Here is an 18,409-nt window from a genome sequence, read left to right on the forward strand (position 1 = left end):
TTCCTTTTGCTCCGGCATTCTCAGGAACACTTGGCATTGAATGACATTTGAGTTTTTGCCAGTCCAATAGGTGTAAAATGGTATCTGTGGTTTTCACTTGAAAATTGTTTTTGATAACTACATCAAAATTATGAGCTTGAATATCTTTTGGGATTTTTATCAGTCAATTCTATTCTATGAAACGTTTGTTCAGATCACATAATTTTTCTATTTAAAACTTTGGTTCAGGGCTTCCCTGGTGGCGCAGTGGTTGAGAGTCCGCCTGCCGATGCAGGGGACACGGGTTCGTGCCCCGGTCCGGGAAGATCCCACATGCCGCGGAGCGGCTGGGCCCGTGAGCCATGGCCGCTGAGCCTGCGCGTCTGGAGCCTGTGCTTCGCAACGGGAGAGGCCACAACAGTGAGAGGCTCGCCTACTGCAAAAAAACCCCCAAAAACCAAAAAACAAAAAAAACACTTTGGTTCAAAGACTTTATATATTCTGGATACTAATATCCTGTAGGTTATGTGCTGTAAATTACTTATCTCTGTTGGTGGCATGGCTCAACATTCTATAGTATCTTTTTTTTTTTTTTTTTTTTTTTTGTGGTATGCGGGCCTCTCACAGTTGTGGCCTCTCCCGTTGCGGAGCACAGGCTCCGGACGCGCAGGCTCAGCAGCCACGGCTCACGGGCCCAGCCGCTCCGCGGCACGTGGGACCCTCCCGGACCGGGGCACAAACCCGCTGTCCTCTGCATCGGCAGGCGGACTCCCAACCACTGCGCCACCAGGGAAGCCCTATAGTATCTTTTGATGAAGATCATTTTAAACCTTATGATTAGCATTTTTGTATCTTTTTAAAAAATCTGTGTATAATCTAAATCATAAAAATATTTTTCTATTTATTCTTCAAACACAAGTGTTTATTTCACCTGTAATTGATTTTTTGATTGTTTTTATTTTGGCAAAATATAATTAACATAAAATTTACTATCTTAATCATTTTAAGTACACATATAGTTCAGTGGTATTAAGTACATTCATATTGTTGTGCAACCATCACCACCACCTATCTCCAGAACTTTTACTCTTGCAAAACTGAAAGGCTATACATATTGAAAAATAACTCCCCATCTCCCTTTCCCCCTGGCCCTTGGAAACTAACATTCTATTTTTTGTCTCTATGATTATGACTACTCTAGGTACATCATATATGTGTAATCATACAGTATTTGTATTTCACTTAGCATAATGTCCTCAAGGTTCATCCATGTTGTAGCATATTTCAGAATTTCCTTCTTTTTTAAGGCTGAATGATATTCCATTGTATGTATATACAACATTTTGATTATCCATTCATCTCTCAGTGGATATTTGGATTGCTTCCATGGTTTAGCTGTTGTGAATAATGCTGCTATGAACATGGGTGTACAAATATTTCTTTAAGACCCTGCTTTCAATTCTTTGGGAGATACACCCAGAAGAGGAATTACTGCATCATATAGTAATTTTATTTTTTGAGGAACCATCATACTGTTTTACATAGCACTATACCATTTTACATTCCCACCAACAGTGTACAAGTGTTCCAGTTTCTCTACCTACTTGCTAATACTTGTTATGTTCTGTTTTTCTTTTTTTTTTTAATACTAGCCATCCTAATGGGGATGAAGTGGTATCTCATTTTGATTTTGATTTTGATTTGATTTTCCCTAATGATTGGTAATGTTGAACATCTTTCATGTGCTTATTGACTATTGGTATATCTTCTTTGGACAAATGTCTATTCAAGTCCTTTGTCCATTTTTGAATCAGGCTGGTTGGTTTTTTGTTGGTTTACAAGTTCTCTATATATTCTGAATATTAATCCCTTTTGAGATATGAATTTGTGAATATTTTTTCTCATTTCATAAATTGCCTTTTTACTCTGTTGATAGTGTCCTTTGATGCACAAACATTTGTAATTTTTATGAAGTCCAATTTGTCTCATTTTGTTTTTGTTGCCTGTGCCTTTGGTATCATATCCAAGAAATCTTTGCCAAGTCCAATGTTGTGAAGATTTTGCCCTGTTTGTTTCTGAGTTTCACATATTAAGTCTTATATCTGGGTCGTTGATCTATTTTGAGTTAATTTTTGTATGTGGTATTAGGTAAAGGTCTGTCTTTAGTCTTTTATACATGGATGTTGAGTTTTACCAGCACCATTTGTTGAAAAGACTGCGCTTTCCCTGTTGAACATTCTTGGCATCCTTGTCAAAATCTTTTGAGCATTTTTTGCAAGGGTTTATTTCTGAGCTCTCTATCCTAGTCCATTGATCTATATGCCTGTCTTTGTGTCAACACCACAGTTTTGATTGTTGTAGCTTTATATCAATAGTAAGTTTTGAAATCAGGAAGTGTGAATCCTCCAACTTTGTCCTTTTTCAAGATTGTTTTTACTCCTTGGTGTATCTTGAGATTCCATATGAATTTTAGGATGGATTTTTCTATTTGTGCGAAAAACATCATTGGGATTTCGCATTGAATCTATATAGATTGCTTTGGGTAGTATTGGCATCTTAACAATAAGTTTTTCAATTTGTGAACAAAGGATGTCTTTTCATTTATGTTTTCTTTAATTTCTTTGAGCAATGTTTTGTAGTTTTCATTGTACAAGTCTTTCACCTCCTTGGTTAAGTTAATTTTTATCTATTTTTGATGCTATTGTAAGTGGAATTGTTTTCTTAATTCCTTTTTAAGATTGTTCATTGCTATATTATAGAAATGCAAATGATTTTTGTGTGTTGACTTTGTATCCTGCTACTTTGCTGAATTCATTTATCAGTTCTCACAGTTTTTTGTTTTTTTTGTGTGGGATCCTTAAAGTTTCCTACATATAAGATCATATCATCTACAAACAGAGATCATTTTACTTCTTCCTTTCCAATTTGGATGTTTTTTTTTTCTTACCTAATTTTTCTGGCTAGAACTTCTAGTTGAATAGAATTGGTGAAAATGAGCAGCCGTGCCTTATCCTTGTCTTAAAGAAAATGCTTTCAATCTTTCACCATTGAGTAGGATGTTTGCTGTGGGTTTTTCATATGACTTTTAATATGTTGAGGTAGTTTCCTTCTATTCTTAGTTTGTTGAGTGTTTTTATTATGAAAGGGTGTCAAACTTTTTTTTTAAGAGTGTCAAACTTTGTCAAATGCATCAATTGAGATAATCATGTGTTTAATTTTTCTTCATTCTGTTGATGTGGTGTGTTACATTGATTGATTTTGTGTTTCGAACCATCCCTACATTACAGGAGTAAATCTCACTTGGTCATGTTGTATAATCCTTTTAATATCCTGCTGAATTCAGTTTGCTAGTATTTTCCTGAGGATTTTTGTGTCAATGTTCGTAAGGTATTTTGGTCTGTAGTTTCCTTTTCTTGAAGTGTCTTTGTCTGACTTTGGTATCACGGTAATTCTGCCCTCATAGAATGAATTAAGAAGTGTTCCGGGGCTTCCCTGGTGGCGCAAGTGGTTGAGAGTCCGCCTGCTGATGCAGGGGACACGGGTTCGTGCCCCTATCCCGGAAGATCCCACATGCCGTGGAGCGGCTGGGCCCGCGAGCCATGGCCGCGGAGCCTGTGTGTCCGGAGCCTGTGCTCCGCAACGGGAGAGGCCACAGCAGTGAGAGGCCCGCGTACAGCAAAAAAAAAAAAAAAAAAAAAAAAGAAGTGTTCCTTCCTCTTCAATTTTTTGGAAAACTGTAAGAAATATTGGTGTTATTTCTTCTTTATATGTTCAGTACAATTCACCAGTGAGGCCATCAGGTCCAGATCCATTCTTTCTTCAGGAGATTTTTGATTACTCATTCAATTTCCTTACTAGTTGTAGACTGGTTCAGATATTCTGTTTCTTTGTGATTCAGTCTTGGTAGGATTTGTGTATCTATGAATTTATCAACTTCATCTAAGTTATCCAATTTGTTGGTGTACAGTTCTTCATAGTACTCTTTTAAAAATCCTTTTATTTCAGTAGACACAGTTATCTTCTATTTTTTGCCTTAGCCATTTGAGTCTTTTCTCCTTTTTTAAAGTCAGTCTGCCTATGGGTTTGTCAATTTCAATCTCTTTGAAGAACAAACTTTTGGTTTCATTGATATTCTTCATTGTTTTTCTACTCTCTATTTCATCTATCTCTGCTCAAATTTTATTATTTCCTTCTCTCTACCCATTTGGGTTTAGTGTGTTCTTTTTCAAATTACTTAAGTTGTAAATGTAGGTTGTTGATTTGACATCTTTCTTATTTTTTCCCTTAGTACTACTTTTGCTGCATCCTGTAAGTTTTCTTGTGTCATGTTTCCATTTTCATTCACCTCTAAATATTTTTTAATTGCCTTTATGATTTTTCCTTTGATCTATTGGCTGTTTAAGAGTATGTTTAATTTTGTCAAATTTGTTAATTTTTCCAGTTTTCCTTCTGTCATCCCACTGTGATCAGAGAAGGTACTTTGTATGATCTCTATCTTTTAAAATTTATTGATATTTAATTTATGGCCAATATACATGGTGTCTCCTGGAAGATGTTATATGTTCACTTGTGAAAAATGTGTATTCTGTTGTTCAGTAGAGTGTTCTGCTTATGTCTGTAGATCTAGTTGGTTTATTGTGCTGCTCAAGTCCTCTATTTCCTTACTTATCTTCAGTCTTGTTGTTCTGTGCATAACTGAGGGTAGGGTATCAACATCTCCAACTGTTATTGTAGAACTATTTCTCCCTTTAATACTGTCATTTTTTTCCTTCATATATTTTGATGGTCTGTTATAGGTATGTAAATATTTATAATTATTATGTCTTCTTGATTTATTGAACATTTTGCTAGTATATAATGTCCTTCTTTATCTTCTATAATATTTTGTGACTTAAAGTCTATTTTATATGATATTAGAGTAGCCCCCCACCACCCCATTTTTTTTGGTTTCATTTGCATGGAATAGCTTTTGCCAACGTTTCACTTTCAACCTATTTGTGTCTTTGGATCTAAAGTGAGTCTCTTGTAGACAGCACAAAACTGGATAATTTTTTTTTAATCTATCTGCCAATGACTTTTTTTTGATTGATTGGAGAATTTAATCCATTTACATTTAAAGTAGTTACTGATAAGGAGTGACTTCCTTCTGTCATTTTGCTATTTGTTTTCTATATGCCTTAGAGCAGTTTTACTCCTCATTTCCTGCATTATTGCTCTTTTTTGTTTAGTTGATTTTTTGTAGTGAGCCATTTTAATTCCCTTCTCATTTGCTTTGCTGTACCTTATATAACTATTTTCTTTTTGGTTACCATGGAGATTACATTTAACATCCTAAATTATAACACTCTAATTTGAATTTATACCAGCTTAACTTCAATAATATACAAAACTCTGCTCCTTTACAGCTCTGTCTCTCTTTCAGTTATTGATGTCACAAAATTAGACCTTTACAAATTGTGTGTCCAAAAATATACAATAATAGTTTTTTAAAATAATGCATTAGTCTTTAAATTTTGTAGAAAACAAAATGTTACAAACCAAAGTTACAATAATATTAGCTTTTATACTAATAATTGTTTTTTAAAAATGTCTCTTAAATTATGTAGAAAACAGAAAGTAGACTTACAACTGTTGTTACAATAATACTAGTTTTATAGTTGCCCATGTATTTTCCTTTACTGAGATCTTTATTTTTTTGTACGACTTCAAGCTACTGTCTAGTGTCCTTTCATTTTAACCCATAGGACTCCCTTCAGCATTTCCTGTAGAACAAGTCTAGTAGTAACAAACTCACTCAGCTTTTATTTATCTGCAAATGTCTTAATTCCTCCTTCACTTCTGAAAAACAGTTTTGTCAAGTATAGGATTTTTGGTTGACAATTTATTTCTCGTAGCAGTTGGAATATGTCATTCTGGAATTCAAAGTTTCTGCTGAGAAATCTGCTGATAATCTTATTGAGTATCCCTTGTAGGTGATGAGTTACTTCTCTTTTGCTTCTTTCAAGATTCTCTCTTTGTCTTTGTCTTTTGAAAATTTGATTATAATGTGTCTTGCTGTACATCTTTTTGAGTTCATCCTATCTGGACCTTGTTAAGCTTCTTGGATGTTTATATTCATGTTTTTCATCAAACTTGGGATGTTTTGAGCCATTATTTTTTCAAATAATCTCTCTGCTCCCCCTCCTTTTCCTCTGGGATTCCCACAATGTGTATGTTGGTCTGCTTGATAATCTCCCATGGGTCCCTTAGATTCGGTTTACTTTTCTTACATTTTTTTCTTTCTGTTTCTCAGATTCAATAATTTCCATTATCCTTTTTTCAAGTTCTCTGATTCTTTCTTCTGCCTACTCAAATATACCTTTGAATCCCTCTGATAAATTTTTAATTTAAGTTATTGTACTTTTTGGCTCCAGAATTTCTTTTTGGTTTCTTTTTAGATTTTCTATCCCTTTATTGATATTTCAACTTTATTTTAATATTTGTTGTTATTTTATACAGTATCTTTTTATTGTATGTTAATATTTGTTTCTTGATTTTAGAAATTCAGTTGACTTTTTCATTGATTTTGTATTCAGCAACGTTGCTGAAAATCTCTCTTGTTAACTGTAACAATTTTTGTGCAGTTTGCTTTAGTTTTCAATGTAATCAACCAACTCAGTTGCAAATAATGCTAGTTTTGTTTCTTCCTTTTCAATATTTAATCTTTCATCACTTTCTCTGGTCTTACTGCTCAGGCTATAACTCATACAATGTTGAATAAAAGATAGGAGAGTAGGGAACTTTATCTTATTCGTGTTTTTTAAGAGAAGGTTTATAGTATTTTACCATTGAGGATGATATTTGCTGTGGGTTTTTGATAAATATTTATTGAATGATTAAGGAGTTTTCCTGTTTCTAGCATGGAGGAGGGGAGACAGAAAGAGAGAGAGGGAGAGAGGGAGAGAAAGTAGTGAATGGTAGATGGATTTTAAACAAATGCTTTTTCTGCATCCATTGAGATGGTTATGTAATATATATAATTCTCATTTTTTTTTCTGTTAATGTGATCAATTTAAACCTAAGGTGGCTATGATCACTCTTATAGATTGCTGGATTTGGTTTGCTAATATTTTGTCTGGTACTGTTTCAAATATGATACTAAGCAAGATTGGCCTATAACTTTTCTTTCCTTTTCTGTCCTTGTCCAATTCTGGCATAAAAGTTTTTAAATGAATTGGGAAGTGGTTCTTCTTTTTCACTGTATGGAAAAAATCTTCTCAGTTTGAAATGATTTGTTTCCTGAATGCTTGAGAAAATTCATCTGTTAAATCTCCTGGACCAGTTTTTTTTTTCCTTTGTAGAAAGATTTTTTATTACTAATTATATATGTTTCATGGAAATGAGACTATTCTCATATTCCTAACTTTAATACACCATGTACATTATGTATTGTCATTTTTGGTTTCTATTTCTTTGTCTCTCTTTTCCAATCTCACCAAATTATGCTAAATTAAACATGATATTCCACCCAAGAGAAAATGTATAAGAAAAAGGTGTAAGCTTTCCTAAAGTTAGAATTTAGGTGTATTTTGTTATGTTTATCAAATGCTAGTTTCATATTTTGTCATGTCATTTCCTTCCAGATTAAACTCTTTATTTTCTTGCATTTTATTATTTTTCCCTATTCATTGACAATACCATTCTTTGTCAGCACAATGATAATTGGTGTTCATAAATGACAACCCAAAGCAATTAAAAATCTTTGAAGCATATCTTGAATTAATACTGATTTAATTTGTATCAACCATGCTATTATCTCAGTTTATATTTATGTAGTTCTTTATTAATTTCTTAAAAATTATTTAATCAGAATAATCCTTTTCTACCCATACTTGAAAATAAAGATTTAACAAGGCTAAAAACTAAAACCTAACCTGAAAGTAATGAAATTCTACTGCACTTTTAGTATAAAATTTGTGTGAAAACATATATCAAATCAGTCAATGAGAAATTGGTGTTTAAGGACTCAAAAGTCCCCCCAACTTCTTTCTGATTTATCATGATAATTCTGTAAGAGTCTACAAATGTTGGGAATGATAAGATAGGGTAGGGACCCAATCTACCTATGTAAGTAATGAAGCTTTTGTCTGGTAAACATCTTCAATATGACAAAGACACACAAAGAAACACAAAAACTCAAGAAGCAAATGTAGGAAAACTATGAGAAAGAATGAAATTTGGTCCTTGCCAGGAATACTTTACTTCCTTTACCGTATTCACAATCTTATTCTTTGCCAAACTTTTTTACTAGAATCCAATTTGTTAAAGTTTTGTTTGTGGAGAAAGAACAATCAGTTGTGACCTGGGAGACTGATTCACTAAGGCTCTGGTTCTGTCATGAATATGCGTTCTCTCTTTCTGTGTATGTTTCTTGTAGGGACATTAGCACTGCAGTATTATATGTTACTTATTTGTCATTTTTTCTAATTTTCTGAAAACTACCAGAGGTATGCTTTCCCCAAAGGATTCAAAAGAAGAACAAATATCTGAATTTGGCAGGGGGAAGAAGATTGAGGTGGGAAAATCCAGAGTACTAGTTTGGGACTGCAATCACAATCTTACCATTAATTATCTCTGAGGTTGGATAAATTAATTAACTTATTATCATCTCATTTATTTAATCCATAAATGCTTTGGTAATCCATAAGTAAATTTGGCAATTTCTGATCCTTTCATATTAAAATAAGTTCAGTAGTCTAAAAATAGATCTTTCAAAACTTACATCACTAACAAATGTAAACTTGTGAACTAAAATTAAATTTCTAAAAGTTGAGAAAAATGGCAAGTGTCTGGGCTTCCCTGGTGGCGCAGTGGTTGGGAGTCCGCCTACCGATGCAGGGGACACGGGTTCGTGCCCCGGTCCGGGAAAATCCCACGTGCCGCGGAGCGGCTGGGCCCGTGAGCCATGGCCGATAGGCCTGTGCGTCCAGAGCCTGTGCTCCGCAACGGGAGAGGCCGCAACAGTGAGAGGTCTACGTACCACAAAAAAAAAAAAAAAAAAAATGGCAAGTGTCTAAAACTAAAATCCAAAGTATAAGAAAAATATCCAGACTCTGAAACTATTTATGATTTCGCAACAGTAATTCTGTTGAAGTGTCTAGTTTATTCAGTTATTTGATCTAATAAACAGTTACCCAAATCTCCTAACTTGTCATGGTTTGCAGGATGAAAAAGAATGAAATTTTGTAAGTTTCTATTTTGTTAGAATTGTATTTTGGAGCCAAACAATTGATAATGATTTATTTCTTTTCATTTTTCTAAATTATAGGGTGGCTTCACTCGTAAATATTCGCTTAGCTCAAAAACTGGAACACTTCTTCCAGAATTCCCAAATGCTCAACACCTTGTGTACCAAGGATGCATTTCTAAGGACAAGGTATCAATTAAAGATACTTCTCTATTGATTTTCTGATATGTTGGTTCCATATCTCAATTTGCTGGGAATCTCATGGCACTCGCAGGAAATAGAAATCTACATAATCAAACATAATTGACTGATTTATAGGAGGGACAAACATTTACTAACATCGATTAATGACTTTCCAATTAATTATTTACCATCTCCATGATAGTACATAATCAGAAGGTGGTAAAATAAACCTCTAAAGACTAAAGATTATTTTTATTTAAAACTCAGTATCAAGGAAGAAAATACTAGAATGTGTCTATCACATGCAATTTCTTTAATTATAAGCGTTATATTTTCTATTAGTTTCATTTAATTTCAGTAACTGGTCATCAAGCACTTCTCTAGGACAGAATTTGTTCCTAGCACTGAGGGGGAAATGCCAAGATGAATGCAAGGACCCCACTCGAAGATTCCAAAGATTCCTCTCCATTGTAAAACTCTGTGCTCTGTTGCAAAATTTGTTGAAAATTAAGGTAGAAACAGTTTCATAAAATTCAGTTTATAAATAAACTTTCAGTGCTTATGTAGTAACGTCTAAAGCTAAATCCTCCTCTATTTCTGAACTTCTAGAGTCATTTGCTGGCTATCTGCTGACTAATAGTAGGATCCATTATTAAATCAGGGCATAAAGATTTCTACATTCTTCTTTCAATTAACGTTCATTTTTTATTAGCATTTGAGGAAAACATCTTTCATAGTAAGTTTAAGTCAGTTCATATTCTGAGGTGCAAAGATAGAGGAATATGATTAACAATGTCTACCTGTATTACTTTAGTAATGGGCTTTTGTAGAAACTAGAAATAAAAATGACACATTGATAAAAAGGTCTATTGATAGATAAGTAGAGATGCACAGCAACTTCCGGTGTTCATTCTAATGACAGACTTATTCTCCCAGTTAAGAACAGGCAAAATATTGAAGATAATTCTCAGATGCTGATTCAAGTCTCCTGGAGTATGTCCACTTCCTACTATTCTCCTCTCCCATCACATTCCTCAAGGTTATCACATCATTTTTTAACCATATAGAAATAATGTGTGATATTATGACTTCAGATTTGAGACACCTCCAGTAGATGTTAACATGTGGCAATTTGTGGGGGAACTTGTGGAAGTCTGCAGGACCTCGGGGAACATAGTTCTTTGGGGGAGGGTGTTGTTGGCTCACCTTTGTGGAGAGGATAGCTTACGCACAAACATATCAAGAAGATGTTTACTGTGTAAATATACCAGGTGAGGAGGGTAGATGGAGACAGTAACAAAGAAAAAAAAGAGAAGTGAAGAATACATTCCAATAGTTTATTTCAGCTTCTCTGCTAGTTTCCAAGGACTTCCTTACCTGCCAACTTGAAAAACTGGTCTATAGGTCATTTCTCATTCAGTATTCAAGATGCTTAAATAACCCCTCGTTTCTAAATTCATTCCCAGTCATCCCCATCATGAGCTCTAGGTACTAATACTCTTTGTCCCTTGAGGACATCTGGGCCCTGCCTTTTACCTTCTTAGCCAGTAGCCAGGCTTCCCAGGTAAGTTGTCAGTTCCTAGAAAGACGGGTGGGGCTGAAGCTAAGCACTTTAAGCACCTACTTTCTCGAGGCAGGAAGGATGGAGCCTTCTTAGGGAGAAGCTGACCCCAGTGAGGGGTGCTGGCTGAAGCTGAGAGGCCTGCTTTCTGCCCCCATCACAGTGTCACTCAGGGCAGTTGCCACCCTTCCCCCACTTGCTCACTGACCTTACTAGAGCTAAGCCTTGCCTCTGCTCCTACCCTCTGTAATGTGGTGTCTATTCTCAGAAAATTGAGCAAAAGTATGTTTACAAAGACTGCAAAGTATGCTACAGTGAAAATTTATTGTCTTAAGACTATGTAAATATTAAATAAAATATCAGTTATAAGATTTAAATTTTTTGATGATTTGTGTATAGGAGAAAAAATTCTGACACAAATAAATGGAAATACTTGTGAAGATAAAAGTTTACTTGTACTTTAGTAGGCTTCAGGGATCAAAGGGTTAATTTTGGACAACAATTATGAATTCCTTTCTATCTTTCATGCTGTCCTTATCGTCATTTTAGAAATATGTCTTGGCAACCTATCTAAAAATATAAAATCGTTGCTTAAAGTAAAGAGCATGTCTCATTTGCATCAATGGTGACATGTCCTGCCAGAGGTGTGTAGTCAGCATACCTCCTTGGAAATAGATTGGTAATCTGCATGTCATCGTTATACAGCTTTGTGCTAAACCACAAAGATATGTGCTATCACTGGGCTGCAGGGACAAGTTGGAGAGCAAAGAGTAGGGGCAGGACACCCCCATCATCATGACCACCCTAGATACTATGAAGGTAAAAATAGCTAACAACTGTAAGTTTCTTAACATAAATTATGGATTACTCCAACCACTTTCATGTGTTAATTTATTTAGTCCTCATAACAACCTGACTAGATATTTACTGTTATTATGATCTCCATTTTATAGATGAGGAAATTAAAACACATAAATGTAAAGTAGTTTGCCCAGTATCACGTAGCAGATTAGAGCTAGCATTCAAATCCAGGTATCCTGCAGGCAAAGCTCACACCTCTAACCTCGTTCCTGTTCACATAGAACACACAACCTGTAACAGGTAGGAATATTTCTAGCTTATGAAATAAAGGTGTTTTGAATATGAATACTGTTAGTTTGCCAGAATATTATCAAGTTCTAATCCATCGCATATTTTAAAATATGTTTAAGACTTTCTATCTCTGCAATACAAATATCAGTGTAACATGGAAATAAAGAATTTTCATAACAGACATTTAATGTTCAAATCTTTTTTTGGTCAACAAGTCATTTGATATTATTACTAATTTTAGGTAATGTAGTAAAGTCTTATACTTCATGCCAGGAAAACTGTCCCATGTGCATCATGTCTCATTTTACCTTCTTTAATACCTTATGAATGATATGTTATTACTACCTTACTTGAAGATATAAAGCTTGGGGTCAGAGACAAGGTAACCCATGCAAAACAGCACAGTGGAGCTGATGCTCAGTGTTAGCTGACTCCACAACCGAAACGAAACCACTGCACCACACTGCCCAAGCACCTACTTAATAAAACTGTGTGAAGATTTGATGTATTTTACCATTTTACATTTATTTCTCCAATCAAAGGTAATTTTTTTATTAAGCAGAAAACTACAATGTTGCTTTGGCCCATAGTTTCCTGAACAATCAGCTTTTTCATCATTCTTATCACACTGTCCTGCAATTGTCCATTTGCTTGCCTTTCTCCCTTCACAAGGCAGTGTGCTCCTTAAAATAAGAATTGTGCCTTTATTTTTGATTCCTCAGATTGAGCACAATGCTTGGTACATAACATGAACTTTAAAAATGTGTTTGAATATATGAACAAATGAATGCATGAACAAAATGAAGGCAGCACTGAAAGGGTGCTTTTGTTAAGATTTTTCTTCCTTGAAATAGGTTGATACCCTAATAATGATGTACAAAACTCACTGCCAGTGCATCCTGGACAATGCAATAAATGGAAACTTTGAGGAGGTAAGAGTGACAAAGAATGCTTTGCTGACTATATTATGTAAACGTTCTTGTCCTGTTCTTCATATGAGTTCATGTTAAGGAAAATGTTAATATTAATGTACATACGCTTTGCTCTCAACTAGATCCAGCATTTCTTATTACACTTTTGGCAAGGAATGCCTGATCATCTTCTTCCCCTGCTTGAAAACCCTGTTATCATTGACATTTTCTGTGTTTGTGACTCAATTCTTTATAAGGTAAGCTCCTTAGGATGTCAAACATGAACCATATATTTCTTTAAAAAATATTCCATCTAAATTTTGCAATATATTTTCAATAAATTTGTTATTCCTGGCTGGAGATACACTATTAATTTTTTTCTGATGAGAAAGCAAGCAGTTTAATAGTGTATATTTAATAGTGAATGTATTTTAATATAAATTTTCATTAAGTAAAACAAAATCAGTTTCTGTTTACAGCTAAGAATGATTCTAAATGTGACATACTTCCATAAGAACTTAGTTAATTTTTATTAACTGTTTAAGGTGTTTTCAGAGTAAATAACTTAGTGGCTTTTTCACAGTATCAGTGTTTTGGGGAAAGCAGAATTAAGCACTCTTATGGGACTAATAACTTGAAAAATTTGGAAATCTCTAGTGTTAATGCATTAATGACCAATTCTGTTCTTAAGCCAAATAAGAGTCCCTAAGTGTCTAGAGAAGGATCACAAGGATATCGTAAACAAATAGGAGCTGTTTGGCCATCTAGCCAGCCATTCAGCTGGGAAAAAGGTGAAGCTAATTCCCCCAACAGTCTGTTCCCTACTTAGAGCAGACACAGGCCCAAGCTGAGAAAGAAAACTCTATTGCAATCTGGGTATTTTAAAGTGAGTTTGTCTACATTAACATCCTAAATTGTCAGAAGGAAAAAGAAAAGCTTTCCTTTTAGAACATAATTTGAGTGAGCAAGAAAACCCAAGCTGGAGTCCTGTTAAGTATTTAGGAAGTAAAATCCTTCTAAGTTAGTTGCTGCTGTTTCATTCTCAACTTTGCAGAGAAGTGAAGCAGAAGCTAGATAAACTCAGACCAGAAGCAACTTTGCACATCAAGAACTGTAGGTGGGTTTGAACCAGGATGAGGGAGCCCATATTTTCATCCTCTTTTCCATTCTTCCTCATCACAGTATAAGAAAATAGAGTCTCTACCTTTAGTTCAAGCTAAAGCTGAAGAAGGACAAAGGACAGCAAGGGTTGTCTCATTTTTCTGGGTCAAATAAGAGTATCATCATTTAGAGAGAAAGGGTTTAGTTTGCACTAACAGATTGTCTGAAGTGTTTAAGACATGAGGAAGTAACCAGAAAGGGGAAAGAAGGTGGTTCTAAGAGTAGGTATAAGAAAAGACCTGGACTCATGCACACACATTTACCAGTATCAAGGTAAAGCTGTTTTGGACTGTCATTCAACACCTCCAAGAAATATTCTTAAAGCATAACTCCCCCCCGCCACAAATGGTCTATTTCTTTGAGTCCAACACAAAAGTCCAGACTTTAAGTACCGTTACGTGCACAAAGATTTTCCTCCTCCTGGTGGCCCCAGGGAGGCACAGTGAGCACTGTAAATAGAGCAGTGTAATATGAGCTTCTGTAAGAGCTTCATCTCATCCCTAGAAAGTGGTCAGCTTTTAGTCCATAAAACTGTACATGATTGCCAAGGCCAGTTCATTGGTAACTAGCATACTGGGCATATACAATACTGTCTCTTGTTTTAGTGTTTCATATACACGGACTACATGTGCATTTTGCTGGTAAGCTGCACAGGCCTTTGTAGATGAGTATCTACTCACGTTTTGAAATATCTTTGAAATATCCAAGAGGACCTCTTGGTCCTCTTCTCCAGGCTGGCGCACTCAGTTTATGAGCCAGCCTAGGGGATCTGTACTGTTCATATCCTATCTGGTTCCCCATTTCCTTTATTTATTATAGTTTTTCCTGAGCTGGGATCGGTCAGCACTAATTTTTTCTTTTTTTCTTTTTACTAGTTCTCATCAAGGTCCTACTCACCATATCCCCCACATTTAAGGTTCAGTCTAGCCCTTTATTTTCAGTGTTCTTTATGTTCCAATAATTAGCTCTCTATACCCGGTACATTCGTGTCACCTACTTAACTAGCACTGCAGTGCTTCTATATACCCCCGCTCCCCTTGCCTTTTACACACACACACACACACACACACACACACACACAACTTACATATATACATTCATTTTAGAGATAAAAGTATAACTTTCAGAAATGAGTTAACATATTATTCTCTAGAAAGCTAGGAATAAAAAGTAATTGACAAAGAGTAAGTGTGTTTCTATAGAAATATTAAGGATTTATGTTAACTCTCTTTTGCTGTGATTAAGGTTCTAACAGATGTACTCATTCCTGCAACAATGCAAGAAATGCCTGAAAGGTAGGTTCAGTCAATAAAATATGATAGTTGCTTGTATAGGGTTTAACCTTATACATTATAGTAAAGCAAAACATTAAGTAGAAATTCATTCATTTACCAATATTATTTTCCTATTCCTGTCCCTTTGTATAAGCTATAAGAGATGTGCCTCAATTTTTATATTCAAACCTCAATGAACAAAATCGATGGAACAATCCTGAAATCCCTTTAATTTGAGAGCTGCCCACGTGGAAAATAAATATTTAAGTGTAGTTGACCTTTAGGTTACTGAGGAAACTCTTCAATGGAAACTGGCTAGAGGGAGATGAATGGGGATAATTGATGGAAAATAATCACAATAATAAAACTATAAGGAAAATTATTTTATATTTATTATAACTTTGGTCTTAATTGACAAAATTAGAAAGTAGCATAATGGAATTATCACCTTCTTTTAACAAAGGAATAAGATCTCAAATTGAAATGATGCCTGAAGATTTTTCACAAAGTCTTTTCCTATTGTTCTGATGTGAGAACAATAGGAATGTGAAAAAAAAGCCAATTTTTAGAAAACGAATTCTAGTAAAGTAATGAAATTTATTTTAGTATTTGGGGCACAAATACATACAGGGTGAGCATAGTTGGTTCTCAATAAATACATGATGATTGATAAAACAATCTTTATTTTTGATTTACCTTTTCCTCTAGACTGGTTTATTTATTTAAATAATAATTGGTATTGGCCTGGTCAATAGTTTCTTTTAATTATTAATATGTTGTCTTTAAACATCTAGCCTGAGCTCTGAATTAGGTACACTTAACACTTCTGTGTCACAGCAAAATGGCTATGCTTACATAGTGACAGGCATTCAGCCAGGTAACTAATAGTAATAATAGCTGACTTTTATTAAGCACAGTGTGGGATTTGAGACTTACATAAATTATTTCACTTAGCCTGAGAAGTACTATTTATGTATTTATCTCTTAAGTATGCAAGTAGTTCATATTCATTTAGAAAATGAAAAACATGCATAAATGCATTTAAAAAATCACTCATATAAAATAAAACTAAAAAAATCACTCATTGTCTTACCACATTTTTAATGTCTTAGTTTATTATTGTATCTCACAGAATTTTTTCTAGTAATGTTAAAAATGGAATTATAGTACACATACTACTGCACTATAATATGAAAATCTTTCCACATCAACAAATATAGATTAGCATTTTTTAAATGATTGATTGAATAGAAATCCAGCATCTGAAAAATACTATACTTTATTTAACCAATTCCTTATCATTGAACAATTGGTTATTTTTTAACACAACTTGTCAGACTATTCTAAAGTAACTGTTATGATCCAAATTCACAAAGAGGAACCTGGGAGTACAAATAAATTAATTTATTTGCCCAGAGTCAGCTGATTTTTAAGAAGCAGAACCTAGATTTCAATTGAGGTCTGTTTAACTCCAAATTCTGCCTATTTTTTTCCTGTACTATGTCACTGCTCCCCAACATATGCCCCATCCTAAATATATTTAGATCTGTTTTGTTGAGATATAATATGTAGATTGTTGATGGATTTATAAATTTTTGTATCTTTTCATAATATATACACAACCAACGTTTGCAATTTTCTAAATGGGGTCCTCTAATTAGTATGTTTGTGGTAGTTTGTTCTACAGTTATATTTGGATTATAAGAATATGTTACTAGAAACAAATATTAAATACCTGAAATGGCATTATGATCCCTATGCGTGTCTCTCAGTAAGCCAAAATATGCAAAACCAAGTGCACACTTACCTTTTCCCAGAAATATTTTATAGAAAATGATTGAATTATGAATTAATATTAATAATAAAGTATGTCTTATTGATCACTTTCTGCCTGCCAAGTTTTAGCCTGAACACTTTCCATGAATTATTTCATGTAATCCTCATAATAATCCTGTGACATGCATACTATTCTTTCTTTTTCTTTAATTTTTTTTTTTTGATGTGGGCCATTTTTAAAGTCTTTATTGGACTTGTTACAATATTGCTTCTGTTTTATGTTTTGGTTTTTTGGCCATTAGGCATGTGGGATCTTAGCTCCCCGACCAGGGGTTGAACCCGCACCCCCTGCACTGGAAGGTGAAGTCTTAACCCCTGGACTGCCAGGGAATTCCCTGGATACTATTCTTATTCCTATTAACAGATGAGGAAATTGGACCTTCAGGAGACTGAGTATTTTGACCAAGATGATAAATGGCAGACCTAGGCTGACTTCAGTCATGTTCTTGGAATCAGAGTAATAATATACCTCCATTAAACTGCATTTATTTAATGCATTTTGAACTACTTAGCATTTAATACAGAGTTTTTTGTTCTTTGGGGTTTTCTTGTAGCTTATTAGCAGACATAAGAAATTTTGCTAAAAATTGGGAACAATGGGTTGTTTCATCCTTGGAAAATTTGCCAGAAGCTCTAACTGACAAGAAAATACCTATTGTGCGAAGATTTGTATCATCTCTGAAACGACAAACATCTTTCTTACATCTTGCACAGGTATGTTGGTAAGCCGAGGGTATTTGAGTCACCAAATAAAAAAATGATTTTTATCATTTTTTTGTGATTTGAGTCACCAAATAAAAAATCTGATAGCAAAGATTGGGGAACTTTCAGAGATTGGAGACTAAGTATACAGCAATTAAATGCAACATGAGATCCTAGAGTGAATGCTAGAACAGAAAAAGGACATTAGTGGGAAAACTGATGAAATTCGGTAGTTTAGTTAGTTGAGTTACTAATATTGTACCAGCGTTACTAGTATTGTACCTGATTTTGATAATATACAATGGTTATGTAAGATGATGACATTAGGAGAAGCTGGATAGAGAGTATGTGAAAATACTCTGCACTACTTTTGCAACCTTTTTGTAAATTTTAAACTATTTCAAAACAGAAAGTAAAAAAAGAAAAAAAACCTTTTGAATGAAATGTAAAATGTAAAACTCTTATTTGCCAGATGAATTCAATT

General features: G+C 34.4%; 1 protein-coding gene across 1 annotated transcript in view; it reads left to right on the forward strand.

The window, feature by feature from the left end:
- The window catches only part of RFX6 (regulatory factor X6), a gene marked incomplete at both ends in the record, with an annotated part of 57,041 nt that overhangs the window by 27,586 nt on the left and 11,046 nt on the right, over window positions 1–18,409 (forward strand). Inside the window, 5 exons of the mRNA XM_081250940.1 lie at window positions 9,287–9,394; window positions 12,896–12,973; window positions 13,096–13,209; window positions 15,359–15,408; window positions 17,778–17,937. Of these exons, the coding sequence (XP_081107066.1) occupies window positions 9,287–9,394; window positions 12,896–12,973; window positions 13,096–13,209; window positions 15,359–15,408; window positions 17,778–17,937 (510 nt within the window). The remainder of the gene's footprint in view (window positions 1–9,286; window positions 9,395–12,895; window positions 12,974–13,095; window positions 13,210–15,358; window positions 15,409–17,777; window positions 17,938–18,409) is intronic.

This window comes from Mesoplodon bidens (genome assembly GCF_964165515.1).
Source record: "Mesoplodon bidens genome assembly, chromosome: 12".
Lineage (NCBI taxonomy): Eukaryota > Metazoa > Chordata > Mammalia > Artiodactyla > Ziphiidae > Mesoplodon > Mesoplodon bidens.